The sequence below is a fragment of the Ovis aries genome, chromosome 13, assembly GCF_016772045.2.
Source record: "Ovis aries strain OAR_USU_Benz2616 breed Rambouillet chromosome 13, ARS-UI_Ramb_v3.0, whole genome shotgun sequence".
Classification (NCBI taxonomy): Eukaryota; Metazoa; Chordata; class Mammalia; order Artiodactyla; family Bovidae; genus Ovis; species Ovis aries.
The window spans coordinates 27,638,757-27,664,028 of record NC_056066.1 but is presented as its reverse complement, the minus strand read 5'-3'; the positions used below and the strand labels follow the sequence as shown (position 1 = coordinate 27,664,028).

The following is a 25,272-nucleotide window of genomic DNA, read 5'->3' as shown; positions in this document are numbered from 1 at the left end:
GAATAGTGAAGACTTAAGAGAAATTATTTGGGATGAATATTACTCCTTAATCTTCTAATTCCCAAAGAAACATGTGCTGAAACACAGCACACAGAGCAGTTAATCTACATGAATTAGGAAGGGTATCCACAGGAAAAGGAAGGGCACATTCAAGTTGGGTAATATGATGGTAGTAGTTTCAGGGATTTTACAAAGGTCTGGGCAAGACCGGGACCAACAAGAGACAGCACAGCATCCGCCAGCCGGCAATACCCTAAAGCCACGGCCAGCCTGTTTCCAAGGGGGTGAGGGAAGAAAGTGGTGACTCAAAGTAGACAGAGATGGCCAGGCCCTGAGGAGGGGTGCAGTGACTCCACAAGAGGAAGCCAGGAAAATAAACACCCCAAACTCGTTCCTCTCCCGCCTACAAAATGCCTTCCCATCTCTCTCACAGCCCGCCCCATTCAGAAGTCAGAGGGCAAGGGAACCTGTCACTGTTGTTCATAAAAGCCAGGTTTCCAGGGCACAAGGTATGGGACCAGGTAAGGAAGGATGGACTGGATCTGGAGGGCAAATCACCATGTGAGGTCAATTTCAGCTTTTCGTCCTCCTCTTCCTTACCAACAAGTAAAGAACTGTCACAACATGAACCTTTTCAAGAGATGTCTGGAAATGACTGAATTACCAAGACAAACTAAGGAAGAACTTCCTGTAAACTGTGGAGAAGCTTTACCCCAATCTGGGCCAAAGGTTGCATCTGGGTTTGGCAGACCAACCAAAGTCCTTGAAGTTCCTACCAACAGTTCCATCTCATCCGAGATTTGCAGTTAACTAATATATCATCCAACTTCTCTTTGATCTGCATGGTGAGAAAACCCTCCCTATGGTGTGTTTAATTTTTGTGAGAAAGAGAACACTTCAAACAATTTTCACAGTTTAAATTCTACAGAGGTTTGCATAAAATCCAAAGATGAAATCATGTTATAGTAAAGAGCCCCCTGAATTGTTTCCAGGCCCCAATACTGGAGCGTGTAGCCCTTCCCTTTTCCAAGGGATCTTCCCAACCGAGGGATCAAACCCAGGTCTCCTGCACTATAAGCAGATTCTTTACCAGCTAAGCCACCAGGGAACCCCCAGTAAAGATCCCCTTGAATTGTTTTCACTGTATTTCAGAAGACAGTTATTTCTTACCAGTATTTCTATGCAAAAAGTAATTCTTCTATACATTCCAAGATCTCATTTAAGTGATGCCCAAGACCTGGCAATATTAACCAATAATGACACACATCAAAATAATGGTCATTTCTGATGGGAGAAGGGCTCAGGCTCAGAAAAGGGATGAGGGAAACTTCAGGGATGCTGCTAGAAACTTCCTGTTATCTAGACCTGTTTTACATCTTGATACAAAATCACACGTACATGAAGAATCACTGAGCTGTACAATTAAGATCAGTACACTTTACATGCTTCACTACTTACAAAGGTTTAAGAAAATACCCTGTTAAGTGACTTTCACAATTACCTCCTCAGCAAATACCTTAACGATGAAAAGGTTTGGGTTTACACATTTACTATGGGGTCAACAAACTACAGCCCACAGGCTGCTCATCCCTTTTATACATGGAATTTCACCGGAACACGGCCGCTGGCTGCTTTCACACAGCTGCCGGGTTGGAGAGTTGTAGCAGAAACCTGTGAAGTGCAAAGCCTAAAGTATTTACTACTCCTTTAAGAAAAAGTGGGTCACTTCCTGACTTCAACTTCAAATCATATATTTAAACCATCCCTTTGTAGGAATAATTCAAATCAGTCTCACTCAAATACCAAAATAAGAGAAAGATTCAAAAGACAGCTTAGTAAATCACTCAGTTAATTGTAATCAAGAATTTCATAAAATGCTAACATGGGGGTGGCAGCATTTTGCCTTGAGCTGCACCATGGGTTTAAGATAGATAAAAAACTAGCACTTAATTTGGCCTCACAAACTGCTAATTTTTTGTTTTTGTTATTGCCAATATTTTAAAAATAGGAACATATGCTTTTTTAAAAAATTAAGGATTCTGGCATCTCACTAAAAAACAAAGGAAGATGGAGCAACATTAGAAAGATATTCCTACAAAGTAACAATGAGCTGAGGTGACACCAGTGATGCTAAGGCTAAGATGCAGCTGACACTTCATGCTGTGCTTGCACTGCCACGGTTTTAAATTCTTATTTCATATTGGAGTACAATGGAACTAACAACATTGTTAATCACCTGTCCCCCTTTCTCATCACAGAGGTGACAGGAAAATGAAATACTGCTTCTCTGTCTACATGAAAAGTAGGAAAAGACAAGTCAGATCAAGGGTCAGGGGTTTCTTACCACTCAGCTCACTCATTACCTGACTACCCTGTGCGTGTTAATTTGCAACCTCAGGTTTAAGCAATGGCCTCTAGGGAAAACAGCAAAGAGCTATCAACGGACCAGAAAAGAGTAACAGTTAACCAGATTCTTTCAAATATCAAGTGGTAGGGATCTCCCCTGTATCTTCTAAAGCAGCCCTACTCCTATTCTGGGGCAATTCTGCCTGTTAAAAAGTTTCTTTGTATTATTTTTGCAACCTCTTACCAGTCTACCATTGTTTCAAGACAAAAAGATTAAAAAAGGAAGAATCTTTTCCTTAAACTGATTAGAAATGTGTCTTCCTTCCTATACCTTGCTGCTGTATAGTCGCTAAGTCATGTCCGACTCTTGGTGATCACAAGGACACAGGCTCCTCTGTCCATGGAATTCTCTAGGAAAGAATACTGGAGTGGGTTGTCACTTCCTTTTCCAGGGGGTCTTCCCGACCCAGGGATCAAACCAGCACTTCCTGCATTGGCAGGTGGAATCTTTACCATTGCGTCACCAGGGCCTTAACTGTAGAGGACAAACTTAACCCCTTTTCTACCACAAAGTTCTCTCTTGACAGTTACCCAGACCCCCAACAAGAGTCTCCTTTCTCAAGAACTAGAATAAAAGCCAGACTTTCACCTCTCTTGCTTCTGAGCATTCATTCAATGGGCGAATCTTGACTGAGCACCCACCATGAGCACTGTTTCTAGACTCTGAGGACACATCAGTGAGCTATGCTCCTGCCTTGTGGAACGTACACTAAATTAAATTATTGTGTCTCTCTAACAATGTAGCATGAGCTCTCACTAGACCTTCCAGTAGCCATACTACACTACTGTTATTGTACTTACAGTCCACCAAATTCCCTAATTCTTCCAGATATACACTGCTCAAACTGCTCAAGCAACTGACAGTTCAAATTTCTTTATGGTCATCATAATCTTTTAGAATAAGATAAGTACTAATTTTTTAGAATCAGTCTTTTTCTTCAGTCTGTCAAGAACTTCCAGAATGTAAATTTCTTCTCCATCTGAACGTACAGCCTATCTCTTCTGTTTCTTACTGTCTGTAAATCTGATATATAAACCTTTTGGTAGAGTCATCCACGTTGGTCATGAATACTGTTGAACAGGAGAGTGCTCAGGTCACTAAGAACCCCGTCCACCAGCATCCACCCAGACAAGACATGGATTCGTTACTCAGTCCTCATGGCTACTCTCACTCAACAAGCTGAGTCCACCTGGTTGTCTTATCATATTTACATCTGTACACAAGAATATCATTAGGTTTAGGTTAAACACCTTCCTAAAGTTCAGATATAGTATGTTCACCAATATTCCCTAATCACCTTGGGGAAAAAGGAACGGAAGGAGAAAAGTTAAAAAGAAAGAACACTGGGGTTTCCCTGGTGATTCAGAGGTAGCAAATCTGCCTGCCAAAGCAGAAGACACAGGCTCAATCCCTGATCCAGAAAGATTCCACATGCTGCAGAGCAACTAAGCCCATGCGCCATAGCTATGGAGCCTGTGCTGCAGAGCCCGGGTGCCTAGAGTCCAAGCTCACAACAAGAAAAGCCACCACAATGAGAACCCCACATATCACAACCAGAGAGTAGCCCCTGCTCTCCATAAGCACAGCAAGACCCAGCACAGCCAAAGATAAAATAATTTTTTTACAAAAATGAAGAACAATGGAGGGAGTTTAGGTCATTGCATAGCTATAATAATAAATAGTATTCCAAAATAAACCAGAAATCTTTAAAATACTAGGCATATTTTAAAAAAGGAAAAATGTTTCTAAGATGGTAATCAAACCACTGTTTAAAAAAGGCATGCTGTCTTTAAGACAGGGCTTCCCAGGTGGCTCAGCGGAAAAGAATCTGCCCGCCACTGCAAGAGACTCAGATTTAATCCCTGGGTCAGGAAGATCCCCTATAGGAGGAAATGGCAACCCACTCCAGTATTCTTGCCTGGAAAACTCCATGGACAGAGGAGCCTGGTGGGCTACAGTCCATTGGGTTGCAAAAAAGTGTCAGACAAGACTGAGCACGCGCCACACACACACAAAATGAACTTTTATACACACTATAGCTTTGGCCATGGTATAGCTGAAGACAATCAGTAAATTTAATCACTGGAAACAATATTCTACTGTTAAAGCCAAGCCACTTTTTCCCCCAACTAAAAGCTTTTTGCCTTCAATACTGTCAATGGTGGTTATTTAAAAAATGGAAATGTCTTTGATTTCCACAACTATATTTGAACTCTAAAATTCTGCAGTTCCCATTAGGGGGTCAAGTTGAAATCATATTTTAAAATGTTAATACATATGAATAAGGCATAAAGTATGACATGCAAAATAACCTCTAGCACTTGGAACTGAAATGAAATAAAATGGTAATGCATGAATATGATAGCGACTATTGTCCGGCACAAATTCTGAAAACATGTTATGCATTTTAAGTGAATCTTATACTTTAAATAAACTTTTGAGTTTCATCTTCAAGCTTTAGAGTTAACATCCAGCAAAAGTAATTATACAGACACAACCTGGGATCATTGATAACCAGGCAAAAACTAGGTTATAACTGAGGTTTTTTTCCCCCACTAAAAACAAAAGTTTAATCCAACAACAGTATTATCAGGTTTATGTGAGGCTCAATAACTTTAAGAAAATAAACTGTAAATACTTTATTTGTATAGAGAAGTGTTGTTACAAATTATTTAAAAAATACTACTAGCCAAATTTTAACTATTCGTACCTTTTTTGTCTAGATGTTAAACTTACCTTGAAAATAACAAAATTGTGACTTATTGCAAAATACTCTAAATTCATCATTCTTCAGTAAATTCCCAAAGCAAACAGTAATAGTTTTATTTCACTACTAAGGTAACTGAAGCACACCACTTGACTCTGTCTTACATCATCTATGACACCTAAGGTTTCTGTTTCACGGTTCAGTGAAGGTGTCTTAAATACAAGCACTGCTTATACAAAGTGTGGACTTGCACCCTGCCACGCTATGTCCTACTGCTGGAATTCTCCTTCTCTCGAAACTCAGTTTGAGAAGTGAGGAATGCTAACCTCCAGAGCACTTTGCCCTCCAAACTACTTACCTGAATATATTTCCGCTGTGTCTCATCATTTAAAACATGTGCAACGTGCTTGGAAAAAATCTTTTCCCTGCCAGTTCTGGCGTGGATGCCAACCATAGTAACACCAATGGGCCAAGGGGCGTTTCCAATGGCCATCTGCAGATAGGCATCGTTAGCCTGAAGAGAGTTTACATAGAGATCAGAAAGGCAGAAATATTCTGTTGGTCCAAATTTTTCATTTAAAGTATTTCACAGCCCTACATGATGTAATTTTCATCCATCTCTTAGGCATGTTGAAAATATTACTATTCCCATTATTCAAACAAAAGAAATTAGAACAGGGGTGACTGATTGCTTGCCCACAACCACAAATGTCTGTGGAAAAACAGAAACCAACGCTAACTAACCCAGTGAGTAAAAAGACAAACATTCTTTGCAGCCTTCAGGCATTAAATATTAATGCAGCTCAGATCTGGAAGTACTAGGTAGGTAATCTGACGCACTGATATAGACTCCAGTCTGAGTCTCTGTTAGACCCAGTCTTCTCCATAGGTGGTCACAGGGAAGACAGAGGCTAACTAGTTTTTCATAATCCCACCTGAAGCTACATCCTCTCCCCACACAGCAGTGTGGGCCTCTGAAAGTAGTGTGGGCTCTGTGTGCTGGGACCATCACACTGGTCCCAAAGCAGATGTGTAAACAGATTAAAAACTGGCCCTCGAATAGCTCAAGGATGAGATCATTTCACTTTGGTCCCCCAAAACCTCCCACCTGCCAAGAATCTTAAAAATAAAAGCTACAGTTTCCCTGGTGGCTCAGTGGTAAAGAATCCACCTCCCAATGCAGGAGACATGGGTTCGATCCCTGGTCCAAGAAGAGCCCACGTGCCATGGAGCAACTAAGCCCGTGCACCACAACCACTGAGCCTGTACTCTAGAGCCTGGGAACTGCAATTACTGAAGCCCACATGCCCTAGAGCCCATGCTCAGCAAGAAGAGAAGCCACCACAATGAGAAGCCTGCACACCACAGCTAGAGAGCAGCCCCCGCTCACTGCGACTAGAGAAAGTCTGCGCGGCAATGAAGACCAGGCACAGCCAATGAATAAATAAATAAAGTTGTATCTTTAAAAAATTTAAGGCTACAAAATGAGAAGACAGAAAGCAACAAAGACAAACAGCTTTTTCTAAACCAAGCGTGGCTACTCGTGGAGGGAAAGAAGGAAAAATACAAAACACAAAGCAAGTAAATTCTAGAAGACCCAATGGTGTCAGGGAGGCTTATACAGCCAGGACTCAAAGAGATTTTAATTTTAAAAATCAAACACCCATGAGACTGATAATGCAGAATTTGAGAAGGGTATACACATTTTTTACCACTGATTCTTGTGCATGAGAAATCACTGGATATTAACTGATAAAATTTCCAATATTTGGTTTTCCCCAATTTTCAAAGAAAACTGTCCAAATATTAAAGTTTTAGTTCTGTCTATACTTTATATAAAATAAACTTTCACCAGCTTCTCACATAATATATGAGAATGAGAAAAGTACCAAGGAGAAGTCACGGTTTCGAGCAGACAAGTGACCTGAATTCTCTCTGCAGTGATGGTGACCTTATCCATCCATCTCAATGGGATCACCCTTCCTAAGCAACAGGCAACTCACAGAAACTACCTGAAATTAAAGCTGACACTCATAAAATAGAAACAGTTTCTTTGACTAATGAACTGGCCCCCATGCAGAGGGAGTAGCTCATCAGGGAGCCCTTCAGTTACCCAGGATCACCGAGCTAAGGACAGACACTCAGAGCACAGGAACAAGCAATGGCTTCCCCGCTTTCCTGGTAGAGCCTGTCTACTGCTCTGGACCTGTCACTGGAGGTGCTGCCCAGAAGCCCTCCCCTCCTCCTCCTCTCTTGGAAGACACAGCCCATGGGAGCCTCCCTCCTCAACTTGGCTGACGGCCTACGAGCAATGGCATACTTCCAATGCTGCTAGTGGTACAGGAGGCCCTTCTCTTCCTGTTCATCACCACCAACTGAGAGCCTTCCACCCACCTTTCTAAACTCTGCCCTCAGAGCACGTGGACACCAGATCTCTCTCCTCAGCCACCTCCTCCCCAAGTCCATTCAGGAATAAAAACACTGCAGCAAGGGGAAGAGTCCTCCCTTACCAGGCTCTGCTATGTTGCAGCACTGAAAGGGGGGGCAAGGAATTCTGGCAGCCTGACCTGGAACATTTTCTCAGAGAAACCAGCCTAAAAGTGGTTAAGTTCCATGGTATCATTAGTTCAACAGTTCAGCTATATTATAGATTAAGCAGGCTTTCACAGCTGGCCTGAGAAACTGATCTAGTAACTTTGCTTCTATGGGAAAATTTGTTCCAAGCCATATCAACCATCTATAAACTTAGAAATTCAGTCCCATTCATGAAATGAACACTGCCTATATCCAATTTGTGCTCTGCAGAATCTTTATACCTTCCTTCAAAATGACTAAAAAATAAAATGTGGTCTGAAAATTTTATTTATTCACACCTAACAATATTTATTCATATCTAACAATAAAGCTGACAATAAATTATAAAATGTAAAGTTTTTAAAATTTATTTCACATTTATTCTTAAATCTGCTATTAAAATACCCCCACATGAGATGAACGTATCATGCACACAATCTAGATACACTCATAAATATATTCCAATGCACAGCATGACAATGTACCTTCACGTATTCCCTCTGCAACATGAATTTAATAATATCTGTTATGGATTCTTTAATATCAGCAGGAAGATTCTGGAAAAGGAAAAAAATAATTATGGAAGTTCAGTATGTAGTTATAGATCACATGTATCCTAACTTTATATATTCTATTTTTAAAAAATCAGTTAATGAAAGCATTTTTTGAGAAACCTCACCCTCTTCCGTAGCTTCCTGAAAAGGGGTCTGAGATAGGACTCAGTCTGTTTCTGAGTAGCACTGTTCAGTTTACCCTGCACACTGCGCTTCACATAATCCTCTCTGGCATTCAGCTCTTTAGCCCAAACACCAAGAAGAAACTGTGGAAAGAAAGGGTAAATTTAGACTACAATGCCACCCAGTGGTTTCATAAGCACGAACGTTCTCTGATGCACAAAACAGTATACATTCATCCTTAGAGTAAATGTCTTAACTGATTAATATTAGTTGCTGATGTTTTAATGAACTGTTTCTGCTTAGTAACTCATAGATGTTTTAAAGCAGTGCTTTTGGCAAGTCACAAACCTCCCTATTCTACACATATTCCTAGCTCAAGTGTAATCCATTTCCCACCTAAAAAGAAACCCAGGCTGAAATATGAAAAAGTTCCTTTTTCAGGCCAGAAACTCTGCGCCCCAAGTGTCTGGGATGAAATAGGAAGAAGTTTCACAGGTAACTGTTTGATAGAAATAAACTTTTACTTGTATTTCTATTACATAAAATTTAACCTGCCTAGACTTATCAGCCATAATGCCATGTGCTGTGATAGTTTATCAATTTTCCAAGGATGATGATGCTGTATTTGGACTTTGTACTTTTGCAGTAGAGACCACAATTCAATTAAAAATTCCCTCTAAAACACTTGACCAAAGAAAGAAGGAAAAAAGGAACGAAAATACAAGAAACTATGACCAGCCCCCATCCCACCCTAGAAAACTACCCAGGTGCTCCTTGAATTTAACTACACAAAGAGCATCCTTTCTGGAGGCAGCTAAACAGTGAAGGCTGAGGAGGCCACATTCCCCTGGTGGTGTTACCTATGCATGTGCTATTGGGAGAGGCTGTCACTCAGAGGAAATTCTAGTCCATACTAGATCCCATGCCCTAGCTAATTCCATGCAAAATTCTCAGTGGGTTAAGAATCTTGATGACCGATTATGTTGCATTTAAATTGTAAATACACGTAAAAGCATTTCTTGCATTTAAATCTCTTGGTCTGAATAGAAATACTGATAATTGGTGAAGAAATGTTAAAAGGAATCTGGGGTTTGCACATACTCTACCTAAACCACTAAAGAGAGAAAATCTGGGAAGATAGAATGAGCTACTGATAATCCTGTGAAAGGTTACCCGAGTGTTTGCTTTTTTCACTGCCAATGTCTTGCCACTTTGTCCTTATGTCATCTCTCAGAGAAGCTTCTGAAGCCTCTCCTTACTGCACTCTTTCCCAGGATGTTTAAAAAAAATTTTTAATCCTTAAAACTTCTTGTTCATTCTACTGCTATGAATTCTTTTCTGTGTGTTTGCAATAATAAGTCAGATTTACAAGTGCCGTGAAGATAGTAAATATACATTTTGTTTAACCTCTATATGCAAACACATACCAACATTATAAACACTACAAATGCAGACACGTTTAATGAGAGTCTCCTTTTCCAGTCTTTAACTCTTAAACAATTCAGAACTGTAAGACCAAAAAAAAAAAAACAACAACAACAAAGTAAGACCAATTCTTATCTAAAGAAAACATCCTCCTTTCCTAGCCAGAAAGTACATACCTTAAGGAATTTGGTAATGATGTCCATGTCTTTATGATCATCACCTTTTCCTAAAGACTCTCCCAGAGCCTGAAAAGAAGGAATGCTTCTGTTTGTTAGTCAGGAGGAACAGCTGAATATATATGCTATTAACATCAGTCCAAACGTGGCTCTTTATTACATGTACGGTCCAATTTTGATTTAAAGCCTGAGAGAATTTCTAGATAGGTTAAAAATATCAATTTGCCATTTAAATTTAGACAGCATGTTATCTTTTGTGAATCTAAAGATAAAGGGAGTGACTGCTAATATATGCGAGGTTTCTCTCTAGGGGAATAAAAATGCTCTAAAGTTAAACTGTGATGATAGTTGTACAAACTTGTGAATATACTAAAAACCACTGAATTGTACACATTAAAAGGATAAATTGCATAGTATGTGACTATCTCCAAAGTTGTTTAAAATGCCCAGAACTGGTTTGCTCACCAGTTTTATTTCAGTAAAATTATTATTTCAGTTAAAATTCAGGGGGCGGGAGTACAAATAAAATAACTTCCTCACATATGTACACCTAAACCTAATTCATGTTGATGTATGGCAGAAATCAAACCAATATTGTAAAGCAGTCAATCAATTAAAAATAAATATATATTAAAAGATAAATAAAAAGGGGGAACATCTCAAAAAAACAAACAATAACCTCAACTACAATCTCACAGCAATCAACATGGGTTCAGAGCAAGGAATGAAAGGTAACAGAAAAATGAGTTCACAATTATTAAGAAATTTAAGTCATTATTTTTGCTCATGCTAGATAGATAATTCAAAATTACTTCAAGTAATATTACATAAATCACTCCACATTCAATACACTGGCAAAAATAAGAAAGCAAGATATTGCCAAACGTTGGCAGGGATGTACAAATATACTGCTGATGGTGGAGTAAAGACTGGTACACCCATTCCAAAGAGAAACCTGACAGTATTCAGACAAGTTAAGAAGCAATCTTGTTTCTGGTCCAGAGGGGTTATGTACAAGACTGTCCGTCACAAAACTGTTTGTGGTAATAGGAAGAGGGGAGCAATCGTGCTATTAAAAGGCACTGAAAGTCACACTGTATAAAATACTATGTAACAATTAAAATCAAAGGTTTAGATGACATAGAATATCAAGGATGGAACTTGAAAATAAAAAACAGAATGAAGAATTTCACAGTAAAGCATCATTTACGTACACCACAGCACATGCATATAAAACATTACTGGTTTTACAAGACCATCAATAAATATAAAAGGATGTACACATCAAGCATATCAGAATGAATACTTCTGAAGGCAGGAAGGAGGGGAATGTGTGTAGAAAATGAGAAAAAAGGGAGTGAATAAACAACAGGCATGAAACAGAAGAAGGGCCTTTGTAGCGACCAAAGATGCCAGGGTGCCGTGAACTGGGCAGCCTAATGAGCTCAGCCACCGGCTCCAGGAAATGAAAGGCGGGGCGGGGCAGTGAGGGAGGCGGCGGAGGGATCACCTCTAATTCTTCAATTGTGGTGTTCTCTTCGTGAACTTTCAAATCATTCTGGGTGTCTTCTTCTCCAGGCTCTTGGCCACCCACAAGTTCATTGAGGTACTGCTGATCAATCTTATCCAAAGCTGCTTTCAGATCATTCCTCAATCCCTGAGGAAAGGTAAAAAGTTACACCTAGTATGAAATTTCATTGATGTTTCACTTCTGATTTTTTTCTCTGATAATGAGTATAATTCATTTTTTTCTCCACAAGGAAACTCAAACAATATTTCAGTTTATTACACAGCTATCACTACTGTCCATTCAAAGTCAATTCTTATGAACATATTCAAATGTAAAAGAATATATAATAATATACTATAATAGCTAGTCTGACGGTCAGAAAAATAAAAAATATGAGTGACAAATCCAATTAAGAATCTGCATAAACGCTGTAATTTTCTAATGAGGCCTAGAGAGAGTGACCAGGTACTCCACCCATTTTCCTGGTTCACTGAAAACGTCTAACAAATCCAACTGCTTTCAACTTCCAAAACATTTGGCAACGTCAACAGTATAAAGCCAGAGTCTCAACCACGTCCTAGACTTCACTATGTTTCTAACAAACCACTAAACTCCACATTTTATTCACTTCCAGTTTGTGATCATTTGATTAAAATGGAAGCCTTAAAGACAGACCCTTATCATATACCACATATAAAAATTAACACAAATGGATCAAAGACTTAAATGTAAGGGTTAAAACTATAAAACTGTAACTTTTAGAGTTAACTACAACAGAAAATCTCATTTAAAATAAGCAAAAGACTTGAATAGACAATACATAATGGCCAATAAGTAAATGAAAAGATGCTCAACCTCACTAATCATTGGGCAAATGCAAACCAAACCACAGAGGTACCACTTCACAACCATCAGGATGGATATTATCAACAGAAAACAGAAAATAACAACGTGGCTAGGATATGGAGAAACAGACCCATTGTGCACTGCTGGAAATGTAAAATAGTACAGCTGCTGTGGAAAATGTTAGGGCAATATCTGAAAAAGTTAAACATACCTACATCAAGGCACATTAAAATGTCAAAAATGTTAAAGACAGTTCCTACAAGAGAACACAGGCAGAGCACTCTGACATAAATCTTAGCAGTATTTTCTTTAATCAGTCTCCTAAGGCAAAAGAAATAAAACCAAAACCAAACAAATGGGACCTGATTAAGCTTAAAAGCTTCTGCAAAGCAAAGAAACCATCAGCAAATTGAAAAAACAACCTACTGAATGGGAGAAAATATTTACAAATGATGTGACCCTAAAGGGATTAATATCCAAAATATGCAAACAGCTCATACAACTCAATATCAAAAAACAACCCAATCCAAAAATGGTCAGAAGACCTGAGAAGACATTTCTCAGAGAAGACATACATATGGCTAACGGGCACATGAAAAGATGTTCTACATTACTAATTATTCAGTTCAGTCGCTCAGTCATGTCCAACTCTTTGCAACCCCATGAATCACAGCACACCAGGCCTCCCTGTCCATCACGAACTCCCGGAGTTCACTCAGATATTCATATCCATGGAGTCAGTGATGCCATCCAGCCATCTCATCCTCTGCTGTCCCCTTCTCCTCCTGCCCCCAATCCCTCCCCAGCATCAGAGTCTTTTCCAATGAGTCAACTCTTCGCATGAGGTGGCCAAAGTACTGGACTTTCAGCTTTACCATCATTCCTTCCAAAGAACACCCAGGGCTGGTCTCCTTCAGAATGGACTGGTTGGATCTCCTTGCAGTCCAAGGGACTCTCAAGAGTCTTCTCCAACACCACAGTTCAAAAGCATCAATTCTTTGGCACTCAGCCTTCTTCACAGTCCAACTCTCACATCCATACATGACTACTGGAAAACCATAGCCTTGACTAGACGGACCTTTGTTGGCAAAGTAATGTCTCTGCTTTTGCATATGCTATCTAGGCTGGTCATAACTTTTCTTCCAAGGACTAAGCATCTCTTAATTTCATGGCTGCAGTCACCATCTGCAGTGATTCTGGAGCCCCCCAAAATAAAGTCTGACACTGTTTCTACTGTTTCCCCATCTATTTCCCATGAAGTGATGGGACCGGATGCCATGATCTTCGTTTTCTGAATGTTGAGCTTTAAGCCAACTTTTTCACTCTCCTCTTTCACTTTCATCAAGAGGCTTTTTAGTTCCTCTTCACTTTCTGCCATCAGGGTGGTGTCATCTGCATATCTGAGGTGATTGATATTTCTTCTGGCAATCGTGATTCCAGCTTGTGCTTCTTCCAGCCCACATTTCTCATGATGCACTCTGCATAGAAGTTAAATAAGCAGGGTGACAATATACAGCCTTGACGTACTCCTTTTCCTATTTGGAACCAGTCTGTTGGTCCATGTCCAGTTCTAACTGTTGCTTCCTGACCTGCATATAGGTTTCTCAAGAGGCAGGTCAGGTGTGCTGGTATTCCCATCTCTTGAAGAATTTCCACAGTTTATTGTGATCCACACAGTCAAAGGCTTTGGCATAGTCAAGAAAGCAGAAATAGATGTTTTTCTGGAACTCTCTTGCTTTTTCCCTGATCCAGCGGATGTTGGCAATTTGATCTCTGGTTCCTCTGCCTTTTCTAAAACCAGCTTGAACATCTGGAACTTCACGGTCCACGTATTGCTGAAGCCTGCCTTGGAGAATTTTGAGCATTACTTTACTAGCGTGTGAGATGAGTGCAACTGTGTGGTAGTTTGAGCATTCTTTGGCATTGTCTAACTCTCTCTCTCACACACACAAAACACAGGAATATTACTCAGCCATAATAAAGAATGGAATTCTGGCACTTGTAACAACATGGATGGATCTGAGAGTGTTATGTCTTGTGAAATAAGTTAGACTGAGAAAGACAAATACGGTATGATACCACTTATGTAGAATCTAAAATATAATACAAATGAGTGTATATGCAAAACAGAGACAGACTCACAGATACAGAAAACAAACTTGCGGTTACCAATGAGAAAAAGAAAAGGGAGAGTGACAAATTAGGGGTACCGGATATACGAACTACATTTAAAATAGAGAAGTAACAAGGATGTTGTATGCTGCAGCAGTCGCTTCAATCATGTCCGACTCTGTGCGACCCCATAGACAGCAGCCCACGAGGCTCCCCCATCCCTGGGATTCTCCAGGCAAGAATGTTGTATAGGATGGAGAATTATACCCATTATTGTGTAATAACCTATAATGGAGTATAATCTGCAAAAAATACATCACTATGCTCTCTATCTAAAGTGAACACAATATTGTAAATCAATTACACTCTACTTAAAAACAAAAAAAAGTTACAGAAAGGAAAGAATCTTAAAAGCAGCAGGAGAAAAACAATTTGCTTTGTGTAAGGAACCACCCGCAATAAGACTATCAGAATATTTTTTTAGCAGAAACTTTGCAGGCCAGGAGGGAGTGGCACAATATATTTGAAGTGCTAAAAGAAAAAACTTCTGAGAACACGCTACCCAGAAGTTATCATTCAGAATTGAAGGAGCAATAGAGTTTTCAGACAAGCAAAAGCTAAGAGTTTCTAACCACTAAACTATCCTTGTTAAGAAATGCTAAAGGGACTTCTTTCAGCTGGCAAGAAAACAGATGAAAGTATAAATCCCAGTGATAAAAGTAAATGTATGGTACAGGTGGTAAATTAATCACTTATAGAGCTAGTATGAAGATTAAAAGACAAAAGTAGTAAAAATAACTATAAGCGCAATAATTAGTTAAGGGCTATACAACACAAAAAAATGCAAAATGTGGTATCAGAAAAAAATGTGGAGGGAGAGGAGGAAAAGTGCTGAGCTTCAGAATGTGTTCAAACTTAAGTTATAAACTTTTAGACAGTTCCGGTTACAAAATAAATAAGTCACATGGATATAATGTACAGCATGATGACTAAAAATACTACACTGCACATTTCAAAGTTACTCAGAGAGTAGATCTTTAAAAAAGTCTTCACAAAAAAAAAATTTTTGTAACTACATATAGTGATGAATATTAGATTTACTGTGGTGATCATTTTGCAATATATACTAATATCAAGTCATTATGCTGTACACCTGAAATATGTTATACGTCAATTATACCTCACCTTTTAAAAGTACAAATAAATTCTGCTGCTACTGCTAAGTCGCTTCAGTCATGTCCGACTCTGTGCGACCCCATAGACGGCAGCTCACCAGGCTCCCCCGTCCCTGGGATTCTCCAGGCAAGAATACTGGAGTGGGTTGCCATTTCCTTCTCCAATGCATGAAAGTGAAGTTGCTCAGTCGTGTCGACTCTTAGCGACCCCATGGTCTGCAGCCCACCAGGCTCCTCCATCCATGGTATTTTCCAGGCAAGAGTACTGGAGTGGGATGCCATTGCCTTCTCCAACAAATAAATTCTAGTATTGAATAATATCAGAATACAGCAGGTTGTAGTAAGTTAATATTAAAAGCTAGAAAATTTCTCAAGTAATGAGACATGAGTAGCAGAAAAATTAAATCAGGTAACAAAAACTGAATAGTGCATGTTAGCATTTTAGACTCTTTTGATAAGGAAAGTGACTTGGGATATAGAAGAGGAACAAATACCGCTGAAATGAGGCATTATAAAACCACTCAGCTCTTTCCAAGGATTTAGGTAAGGAAACTTCAGATAGGACTGAAAATAAAAACAAATTGCTGTGCATGTTAATAATATAAGTGAAGAAAATGTTTTAAATTCATTTATGTTTTTAAAAAGAAGTTAAACATAGAATCACCATACAACTCAGCAATTCCACTTCTAGGAATATGTGTAAAAGAAGAGAAAGCAAGGAACTTGAACAGATATTTTTATACCTGTGTCCATAGCAGCATTATTCACAATAGACCAAAAGGTAGAAGCAACCTACCTGTCCAACAAGGATGAATGGATTTACAAAATGGCATCCATACGTACAATGGGATATTAGCTTTAAAAGGGCAGGAAATGCTGACCTCTGCTACAACGAAGCTGCACCTTTAAGTCAGCATGCCTAGTAAGAAGGCCAGACTTGGAGCCTTCAGGTGACCTCAGCCACAACCCTCACCTGACTGTATCACAGGTGAGACCCCAACCAAAACACTACCCAGCTTAACCCAATCGAACCACAGAACGTGATGGAGAATGACAAACTATCTTAGGACACAAGGTCTCAGAGTGGTTTGTTACCATCACAAATGACTGAGAAAGATTTTATGATAATGAATTGTTTTAAGATGTAAGTTTTGGGGTGGTTTGTTATACAACTACATATAAACACATCTGCCTCTCTCAGTAACTGAAAGAGCAAGTAAATAAGTAAATAAGGCCACAAAAGATCTAAACACCACTGTAATTGACATTTCAAAAGCATAAAGCATACTCTTTTCAAGAGTCCATGGAATATTCACTAAGATGGATTATAAGCTGAGCCATAAAACAAGATCAGAGTTCTAAAAGTAAAGCTGAAACTATTAAAGTTTCAGAAGAAAATACAGAAAATACCATCTCTTTAAGATCTTAGGGTAGGCAAAGCATTTTCTTAAGCAAAACACCACAAGCAGTAATTATAAAGTGAACTTTGTCAAAATTCAAAAGTCCTGCCCAAGAAAAGGCACCTTTAAGAAAACAGGTAAAGCTTAGGAAAAAAATAGATACAAAACATGAATTTGTATATCTAACGAAGAATCCACGTTATACATAAAGAACTACTATAATTCAAAAATAAAAAGCCCAACTGAAACATGAACACTGCATAAAGAAAGATGTGGCTAGTAAGTCTATAAAAAGATGCTCATAATCTTTAGTTGTCAGGGAACTGTGAATAGAACCACATGAGATACTACCACACAAATAAGAGAATGGTTAAATTTTAAAGACTAACAATAACAAACACTAATGAGACAACACTGGCAATATCTGGCATTTCTTAAAAAGTTGAGCATACATATACTGTTACTATTTAGCAATTCCACTTCCAGAGACATAAAAATGTATTTAACCTAGGAGAAATAACATAGAGCCAAAATAGATTTGTGTAAGAACGTTCACAGCAGTTTTAGTCATAACAGCCCAAGGCTATTGTGATATATTCAAATTACTGAATATCACCAGCAATGAAAAGGAACAAGTTACCAACATCCACAATAACATGGATGAATCCACAAAATCTTACACAGAGCAAAAGAAGCCAGACATATCCTCTGTGACTCCACCCAACTGAAATACTAACACAAGTAAAGTTCATTGACGGTGACAGAATTTAAAACGGTGGTTGCCCAGGAATGGAGGAGGAAGAATCCAGGGACTGGCCAAGAAGGGGTGCTGGGGAGTTTTCATGTGTATGTGATGAAAATACTCTATATCTTCATAGGGGTAGTGGCCACACACTTGCAAGCATTTTCAAAATGCACTGAATCGCATGCTCAAGATGTATGCCTTTTAAAAGAAAATTTACATTCAGCAGCAATAATCTGGCAACTTCATTTTTCCTTTTTCCCTTATAATAAGGCAATTATTTAAGTCTGTCAAAGCCTGCAGTATTCTTAGCTATGTGGCACAATGATATTCTAGCTCTGGTCTTCTTACCTTGTTAACTTCCGGTGTGAGGATCTCTATTTTTCTTAAACGTTGAAAAGCATCATAATCTGTTTCTCCAAATAGTCTGATTGGTTCTCCTCTTTCTCTCAATCTTCTGATAACCTATTTAAAAGAAAGAAAGAAAGAAAAGAAAGAAAGAAAGAATTGTAATTTCTATTTTAGAAGACTAAACACTTACTTTGAAAATTAGATGCGAAAGTAAGTTATATTGTTTTTTCTTTAGTTTTCCACAAACAGATATACTGAATTACTGTCACACCTTAAATAACCCTAACGGTTTAGGTCATTTGGTGAGTGTTACAGAAAGGACCAATTTGTGTAGTAGGCAACATAAGAAAACCATTAAGATGGGAAGGAGTGATAACATTCATACAGAAGGAAAAAAAAAAAGTCTGGAGTCAGTTGATAAGCCAATGACCACAGACAGGCAAGGGTAAGCACTGTAATTATAAATTAAAACCCAAAACTAGTCCCTTAGACAAGAAAGTGAGTTACAAATGGGTGGAGGGGCACATGCAGGGCTTTTGGAGGGCGATAGTATTCCTCCCTGACTTTGGTAACGGTTGTCTGAGTGTCGGTTTTGTTTTGCAATTGTCCACTATACTGCACATTTTACACACACTCTGTATACACGCTGTATTTCATGAAAAGGACTAATAAAATCATAATTAAGAAAATAAGCTGTAATCAGAAAAAATTACCAAGAACTTAGTCTGGGAACTGAAATAGTATCACACTTAGAAACCACTGGCAAGGCTTCCACTGGGTTAACTGAAACTAAAACTTAGACGTCATCTAGTGCTATCTCCCAGAGAAGGCGATGGCAGCCCACTCCAGTACTCTTGCCTGGAAACTCCCATGGACAGAGGAGCCTGGTAGGCTGCAGTCCATGGGGTCACGAAGAGTCGGACATGACTGAGCGACTTCACTTTCACTTTTCACTTTCATGCACTGGAGAAGGAAATGGCAGCCCACTCGTGTTCTTGCCTGGAGAATCCCAGGGACAGCGGAGCCTGGTAGGCTGCCATCTATGGGGTCGCACAGAGTCAGACACGACTGAAGTGACTTAGCAGCAGCAGTGCTATCTCCAATCAATGCAGAAATGACCTCAACAACACCTTCTTCAGGCCACTGTCTGACGAATGACAGGAATCACACCTCTTCATGGAGCAGCCCACCTCATCTTTGGATAGCTATACTATGCTTTTCAAGATAAACGAAAACCTACTTCTTTCAATTATCTCAGCTTTATGAAAAGACAGAATACTCAATGTTTTTTCAAAACTAGAGCTGTGGTCAATGGATCTGTTTTCAAAAATCTCTAATATTCCTCTCCTCAGGCCAAGTATTCAAAAGTCCTTCATCTAGTCTTCACATGACAGCTTCTGGAGTCAGCCCTCCTTTCCTCTGAACATTTCGTTTTGCTCAAAGTTCATTTCATTGCGTACTTTGTGTATATAATCTTAACTCTTTTTTCACATGAATATCTTAAAATTTTGCTGTTGTTGAAGGAAAATAATAGTTGATATTGACCAGGGTATGGACAAAGCCTATAGGCTAGAGTATGAACTGGTGGAACGTGTTTACAGAGCTCTCTCGTAATTCATATCCAAAGTGTTAGACATGTATTAATCTATAGGCTTTAGTAGACTCCGGAAATCATATTTCCAGAAAATTTTCCAAAGGAAACTAATCATATATTATTACACATGCAATGACATCTGTATAAGGATGTTCATCTCAGTATAACCTATAAAACGGAAATACTGGGGCAATCTAAATGACCATTAACAAAGAATTGGTTTTAAAAATAATAAAGTAGTAGTTCTAAAATATTATGGGAAATTATGCAGTCATAAAAAATTATATAGACTTCTATATTTTGACTTAGAATGATATATTAAGAGAAAGTAAAAGGAAATCAACCCTGAATATTCATCAGAAGGACTGATGCTGAAGCTGAAGCTCCAATACTTTGGCTACCTGATGTGAAGAGCCAACTCACTGGAAAAGATGCTGATGCTGGGAAAGATTGAAGACAAAAGGAGAAGAGGGCAGCAGAGGATGAGATAGTTTGATAGCATCACCGACTCAAAAGATATGAATTTGAGCAAACTTGGGAGACAGTGGAGGACAGAGAAGCCTGGCAGGATACAGACCATGGAGTTGCAAAGAGTTGGGCACAGACTTAGTAACTGAACAACAACAAAATTTACTGTTTTGTAACTTACTTTCTCTTAATACATAAATGATATTATTTTAAATAATTTTGACAAATTATCTAAATATAATTATTTCAAATATATGCATTTAATTATACTTATTTAGAATGAGTTTCAGAGAAGGCAATGGCACCCCACTCCAGTACTCTTGCCTGGAAAATCCCATGGATGGAGGAGCCTGGTGGGCTGCAGTCCAGGGGGTCGCTGAGAGTTGGACACGACTCAGTGAATCACTTTCACTTTTCACTTTTATGCACTGGAGAAGGAAATGGCAACCTACTCCAGTGTTCTTGCCTGGAGAATCCCAGGGAAGGCGGAGCCTGGTGGCCTGCCATCTTACAGGGTCGCACAGAGTCAGACACGACTGAAGCGACTTAGCAGTACTAGAATGTGTTTAGTTTTTAAAGTTTCAGTTCAGTTCAGTCGCTCAGTCGTGTCAGACTCTGTGCAACCCCATGAATTGCAGCACGCCAGGCCTCCATGTCCATCAAAGTTTAGAAGAATATATTCTTTAAAAAATTTAAGACATAAGATATTTTTTAAACTATTTAAGACAACAGTATCAAGAAAAGCAGGAATTTAGAACCTCATAAAGAAAACTGAACTAAAATACTGTGCTGGTCAGGTAAGTCATTTTATATGGGAAATGATGACATAAAAGTTATTAGAACTAGAGATGAATGTAATCCTGTGGAGATTTTTTTTTTTTAAACAAAGCACTCATATATAAACTTACCTCTTGCCTAGAAAGAGTCATGGGTAATTTTTCCTCTGCCAGTTCAAGTTCTAATACTGGATTCGATGAAGTTAATGGTTTCTGGTCCTCATCTTTTGGCTGTATCTACATTAATAGCCAAAAGAAATGAAATTCTCCTTTTAAAATACAATATGGTTTATTTTAACATGTACCATTCTATACATCACGTATCTATCAAAATGAAACATGTTTAACATACTGAAGGTTTTTTAAGTGTTCCTCTGAGCAAACAGCTCATAACTGACATACATGCTTGAGAGAGCACAGGGACACCCAAAGAGAGAGCGTGCACCCTGGAAGCATTCTTGCTACAGAAGAGCAATAGAAGTTATTAATAAAATGGTTTCCACAATCAAAAACTTAAAGGTTGAAATCTAGACTCACTTTCTCCCTAGACTCCAAGATTTTTACTTTCTTCTTGGAAACAATCAGCTTGCTTCTCCTCTTTGAGAAAATCATCTTACAGGGTTATTTGATCCTTGCTCTAGATTTAAAATGAACACCAAAAAAAAAAAGAACTGCTTGATAACAAAAACCTGTGAAGCCTCAAGCATAAGCTCTTTCCTATCCTGATTTTTGAAAGGTATATTCCAAGTGCACAGCAATCATTGCTGGATGTGTAAAAAAACTTCCCAGTGCTCCACAGAACTTGCCCGTGAACTGAGCCATGAAGGAAAATAATGAAAACCAGCCACTCTCTACTCATAGCACACGGAGATGAAACTGGACACTGTTGTTCATATGAACCTGCAGGGAAAAAAAATCTCTTCTAACATTTTCTTGAGTCAGCTTCCCAAGTCACAGTTTAGGAAAATTGAGTTCAGCAGTTTATAAGTCCCACTGCATGGTCTGTAAAAAGATACTGAAACATGGTTTTCCAGTTGACCCTAAGACAAATCTAATATGTCAAAAGAAAATCCAAAAAAAATCAAAGAAGATCAACATTAAAGGAAACCATTCAGTTAAGAAAGGCTGTATGGTTACAATTTTATACTTGATGATTCCACACTTTAGGTTAAAGGTTATATTAATTAGCGTTAATAGTGATAACAGAAAATGTAAGTATAAATTAAACTTTCACCATTTTCACAAACCAAATCAGCATCAAGTCTCAATAAATGGTAACTAGTTTTTATAAGTGAATAAAAGTAACATGCTGTATATTCACTACTACCAATAAGGAAACATTAAATATGCTTCAGAAAGAAAACCCTGTGCTTTCTTTTTAAGCATAAAAACAGGTATTTCTCCCAAAATCTCACGATGGAAAGCATTTTCAATTATAAAATGGCAGTGAATAGCCTTAAGGAAAAGACCTAAGACATTCTGTCAGCTGGACTCAATGTCACAAGCGGTATCTTTACAGCAATGATTTTGCTTCAGTGCTTTCCTCTATACTGGCAAGAAAGAACTGCTGTTATAGCAAGAGCAATGTAAACAAAGGAAAACTGTCACTGTTTATTTTCCAACCTTATCAAAAAGTTAAAAAGGTTCGAATCTAAGGATATGGGAAAGCAACCGAGTCAGTGGACTAAACCAAAGGTAAGTGATTCTTGTTTTACTCTAAGTGTGAGTTAGACAATGCTAGCAAGCAAATAATGGGAATCCTTTCTGACTATCTATTTGACATTTAGATGGTTTTAACACATATTTTAATTTCTTACACTAGAAGCAAATGAAATCAACATACTTAAGAGAAAATCAAAATACCAATGTAAACTTTCATACTGTAGAAACCTATCAGAAATACAACTACAGTTTTAACACCTACCGTCTCCCAAAAGTACAAAATGAAAGCAAATCCATATACATACCATTTGCATTCTTCATGCTTTCTTCTAGAAATGCTGTGCCAGATAAAATTAATTTCCAGAACTTTCCCCATTACATGCACAAGAGTATTATTGTATAATCAATGTTTCACAAGCAAAGAGTCGATTTCAAATTTATGATTTGTTAAAAGTATTTCAATAGAACCTCTGAACTTTGTTTAAAAAAATCAGACTAGATCAGTCATCTTTCAAAATAAATTAAACACAACTTCACCTTGTAACCTTTAACCCCTCCCAATAAAAACCCCAATACATTGTTAACTAGGTAATCTCAAAGATAATTTTAGTCATGTTTCTAAAGTATTCAAAGTTTTCTAGACAACTCATTTATTTCTAATATTTCAAGATCACATTTTCTATCCAGTAGGGTGAGCAGTGTTTGAAATGTGATATCTTATCATATAAAATGGCTATATCTCAGGTAGAAGTACTGAGGGCCAAAAGGGTTGATTCACATTGCAAACATAAAATAGTGGCTTAAAATATTCAGGAGAAAGCAGGGGAAATACCACTGCTGATACCACTGCTGCTGAATGATAAAATGTTTTGAACCCTTTACAAATGGACTTTTATTGGGAGAGGTGGGGAAAGGAGTGGTGGTAGTGATGAAAATGAGGTAGTATCGGATCCAGGACTTAATTAAAAGGAAAAAACTCAAGCTTTGATCTCAAGCCACTTCATGCTGTCCACAAAAAGCCAAACCATTCCAAGCCAAAGGTCATGCATGTATTTTCCTGAATTTAAGATTAAAAGAAAAAAAAGAAAAACAAAATCATACCTCTCCAGATGGCTTCTCATTTATAGGCTAATGTATAACATTGATAAATTGAACAAAGATCAATTGTTTTGTTACTTTAACAATGGCTATATAAATTTAAACTCAGAAATATATAATTTAACATAAAAGCAGGCATTCATACCTTGTAGCCACATCTTTCAAAATATGCTTCCTCTTCTTTTTTTGCAAGTTCACTACGCTTGAAATATTTTTTATTTTCCTATTGAAGAAAGAAGAAAGTTAATAATAATGGAAGTTTTAACTTTCCTATTGAAGATACAAGTAAGTTTCTTCCTACTGAAGAAAGAAGTTCAAATTTCATGTCTCTTGATCAACAACCGTGAAAGTTTTTCAAGAACTATAAAGTTTTTTTAGGTCCCACAGAGATTATAGTGATTTCCTGAACACACCACCTGTCCTCCACCCTGGTCTAAACATGAAGACATTTCTCTTGCGGCATCATTTTAACAGACATCATCCAACAGCACAGAGAAAGAACCAATCCCACTTACCAAATGTTAATATTGTTTTGATTTAATTTCCTGGAGTTTTAATTCAATTTCTACAAATGGATTCATTGTGAACCACATAAAACGTGATCCTTTAATTCTTTTCTCCTAACAGACCCAATCAAACAAAAATTATGGTCTCTTCAGCTGACATTTTAAATCTCATTACCAAGAGAGCTCCAAGGATATGTCCACATTCTTTTTTGTCGTCTGGAATCTTATTATAATGATTAGTTAACTGTATTTGTATTAACCAATTTTAAAAAATAATCTGGACATAGGATGGTTTTGGAGAGCTTCTCTAGTAAAAAAAATGGTTCAAAGGCATTTGGTTTTAATATGACATGATGTTAAGAGACAAACTCAACCTACTGTAGCAGGGGATAAAAGGTTAGTTCTTTCCATGCTATACATAAAATTATTCTGTTAAAAATGCAGTCCCTTGGATCATTTCATAATGTATAAAACTATCAAATCACTATGTTGAACACTTGAAAGTCATATTTTATATCAGTTATAATGTAAAAAATACAGTTCCTCATTTGCAGGTTTGTTACTATCTGCAGTTCTGCCTCTTAGATACTATTTCACTAATGACTTAATTCAAATAAAGATACCGCCCTACTTCATAAGGAGTAACCATAACAATACCTCAATAAAACCTTCACACAGGTATTTAGCGCCTCATAGTTCCAAAGCTCACTCAGGCAGTGATCATCAATGATGCTATACCCTGACAAGGAAGTTTGATGGTGAACAACGGAAAGATCAGGTTCCCACACCTGAACCCACTGCTCAAGCCTGGCACCAGTAAAACATCTAGGAAGTACACAGCAAACCACTTAAATATGTCCTCCCCAAAAATCTAAATCAGTCTCTGATCATACAACTTCCTAGAAACGTAAAGGAGACAGGAAAAAGCTCAAACACCACAGGAAAGCAATCAAACACTAACATATTTCATAAAACTAGCCCCAGTTTCTTCAACAGGTTGACGAATTTAAAAAGTGGGGGACCTGAGGGTAAAGAAAATGTTTTCACTAAAAGAAACCAAGAGTCA

At 38.1% G+C, this 25,272-nt stretch overlaps 1 protein-coding gene across 3 annotated transcripts in view; it reads right to left on the bottom strand.

The window, feature by feature from the left end:
• PRPF18 (pre-mRNA processing factor 18) overlaps window positions 1–25,272 on the bottom strand; it is a 60,916-nt gene that overhangs the window by 18,329 nt on the left and 17,315 nt on the right. The window contains exons 2-10 of one of the 3 annotated variants that reach the window (XM_012188400.4): window positions 23,846–23,923; window positions 23,704–23,730; window positions 21,073–21,177; window positions 18,103–18,216; window positions 11,477–11,623; window positions 9,967–10,035; window positions 8,368–8,508; window positions 8,174–8,245; window positions 5,473–5,628 (exon numbers count right to left, since the gene is read on the bottom strand). In XM_012188400.4, coding sequence (XP_012043790.1) covers window positions 5,473–5,628; window positions 8,174–8,245; window positions 8,368–8,508; window positions 9,967–10,035; window positions 11,477–11,623; window positions 18,103–18,216; window positions 21,073–21,177; window positions 23,704–23,730; window positions 23,846–23,923 — 909 coding nt within the window. Of the gene's footprint in view, window positions 1–5,472; window positions 5,629–8,173; window positions 8,246–8,367; window positions 8,509–9,966; window positions 10,036–11,476; window positions 11,624–18,102; window positions 18,217–21,072; window positions 21,178–21,477; window positions 23,446–23,703; window positions 23,731–23,845; window positions 23,924–25,272 lie in introns of those variants that run through there. The other 2 variants (XM_004014235.5, XM_012188402.4) reach the window with 2 other exon arrangements.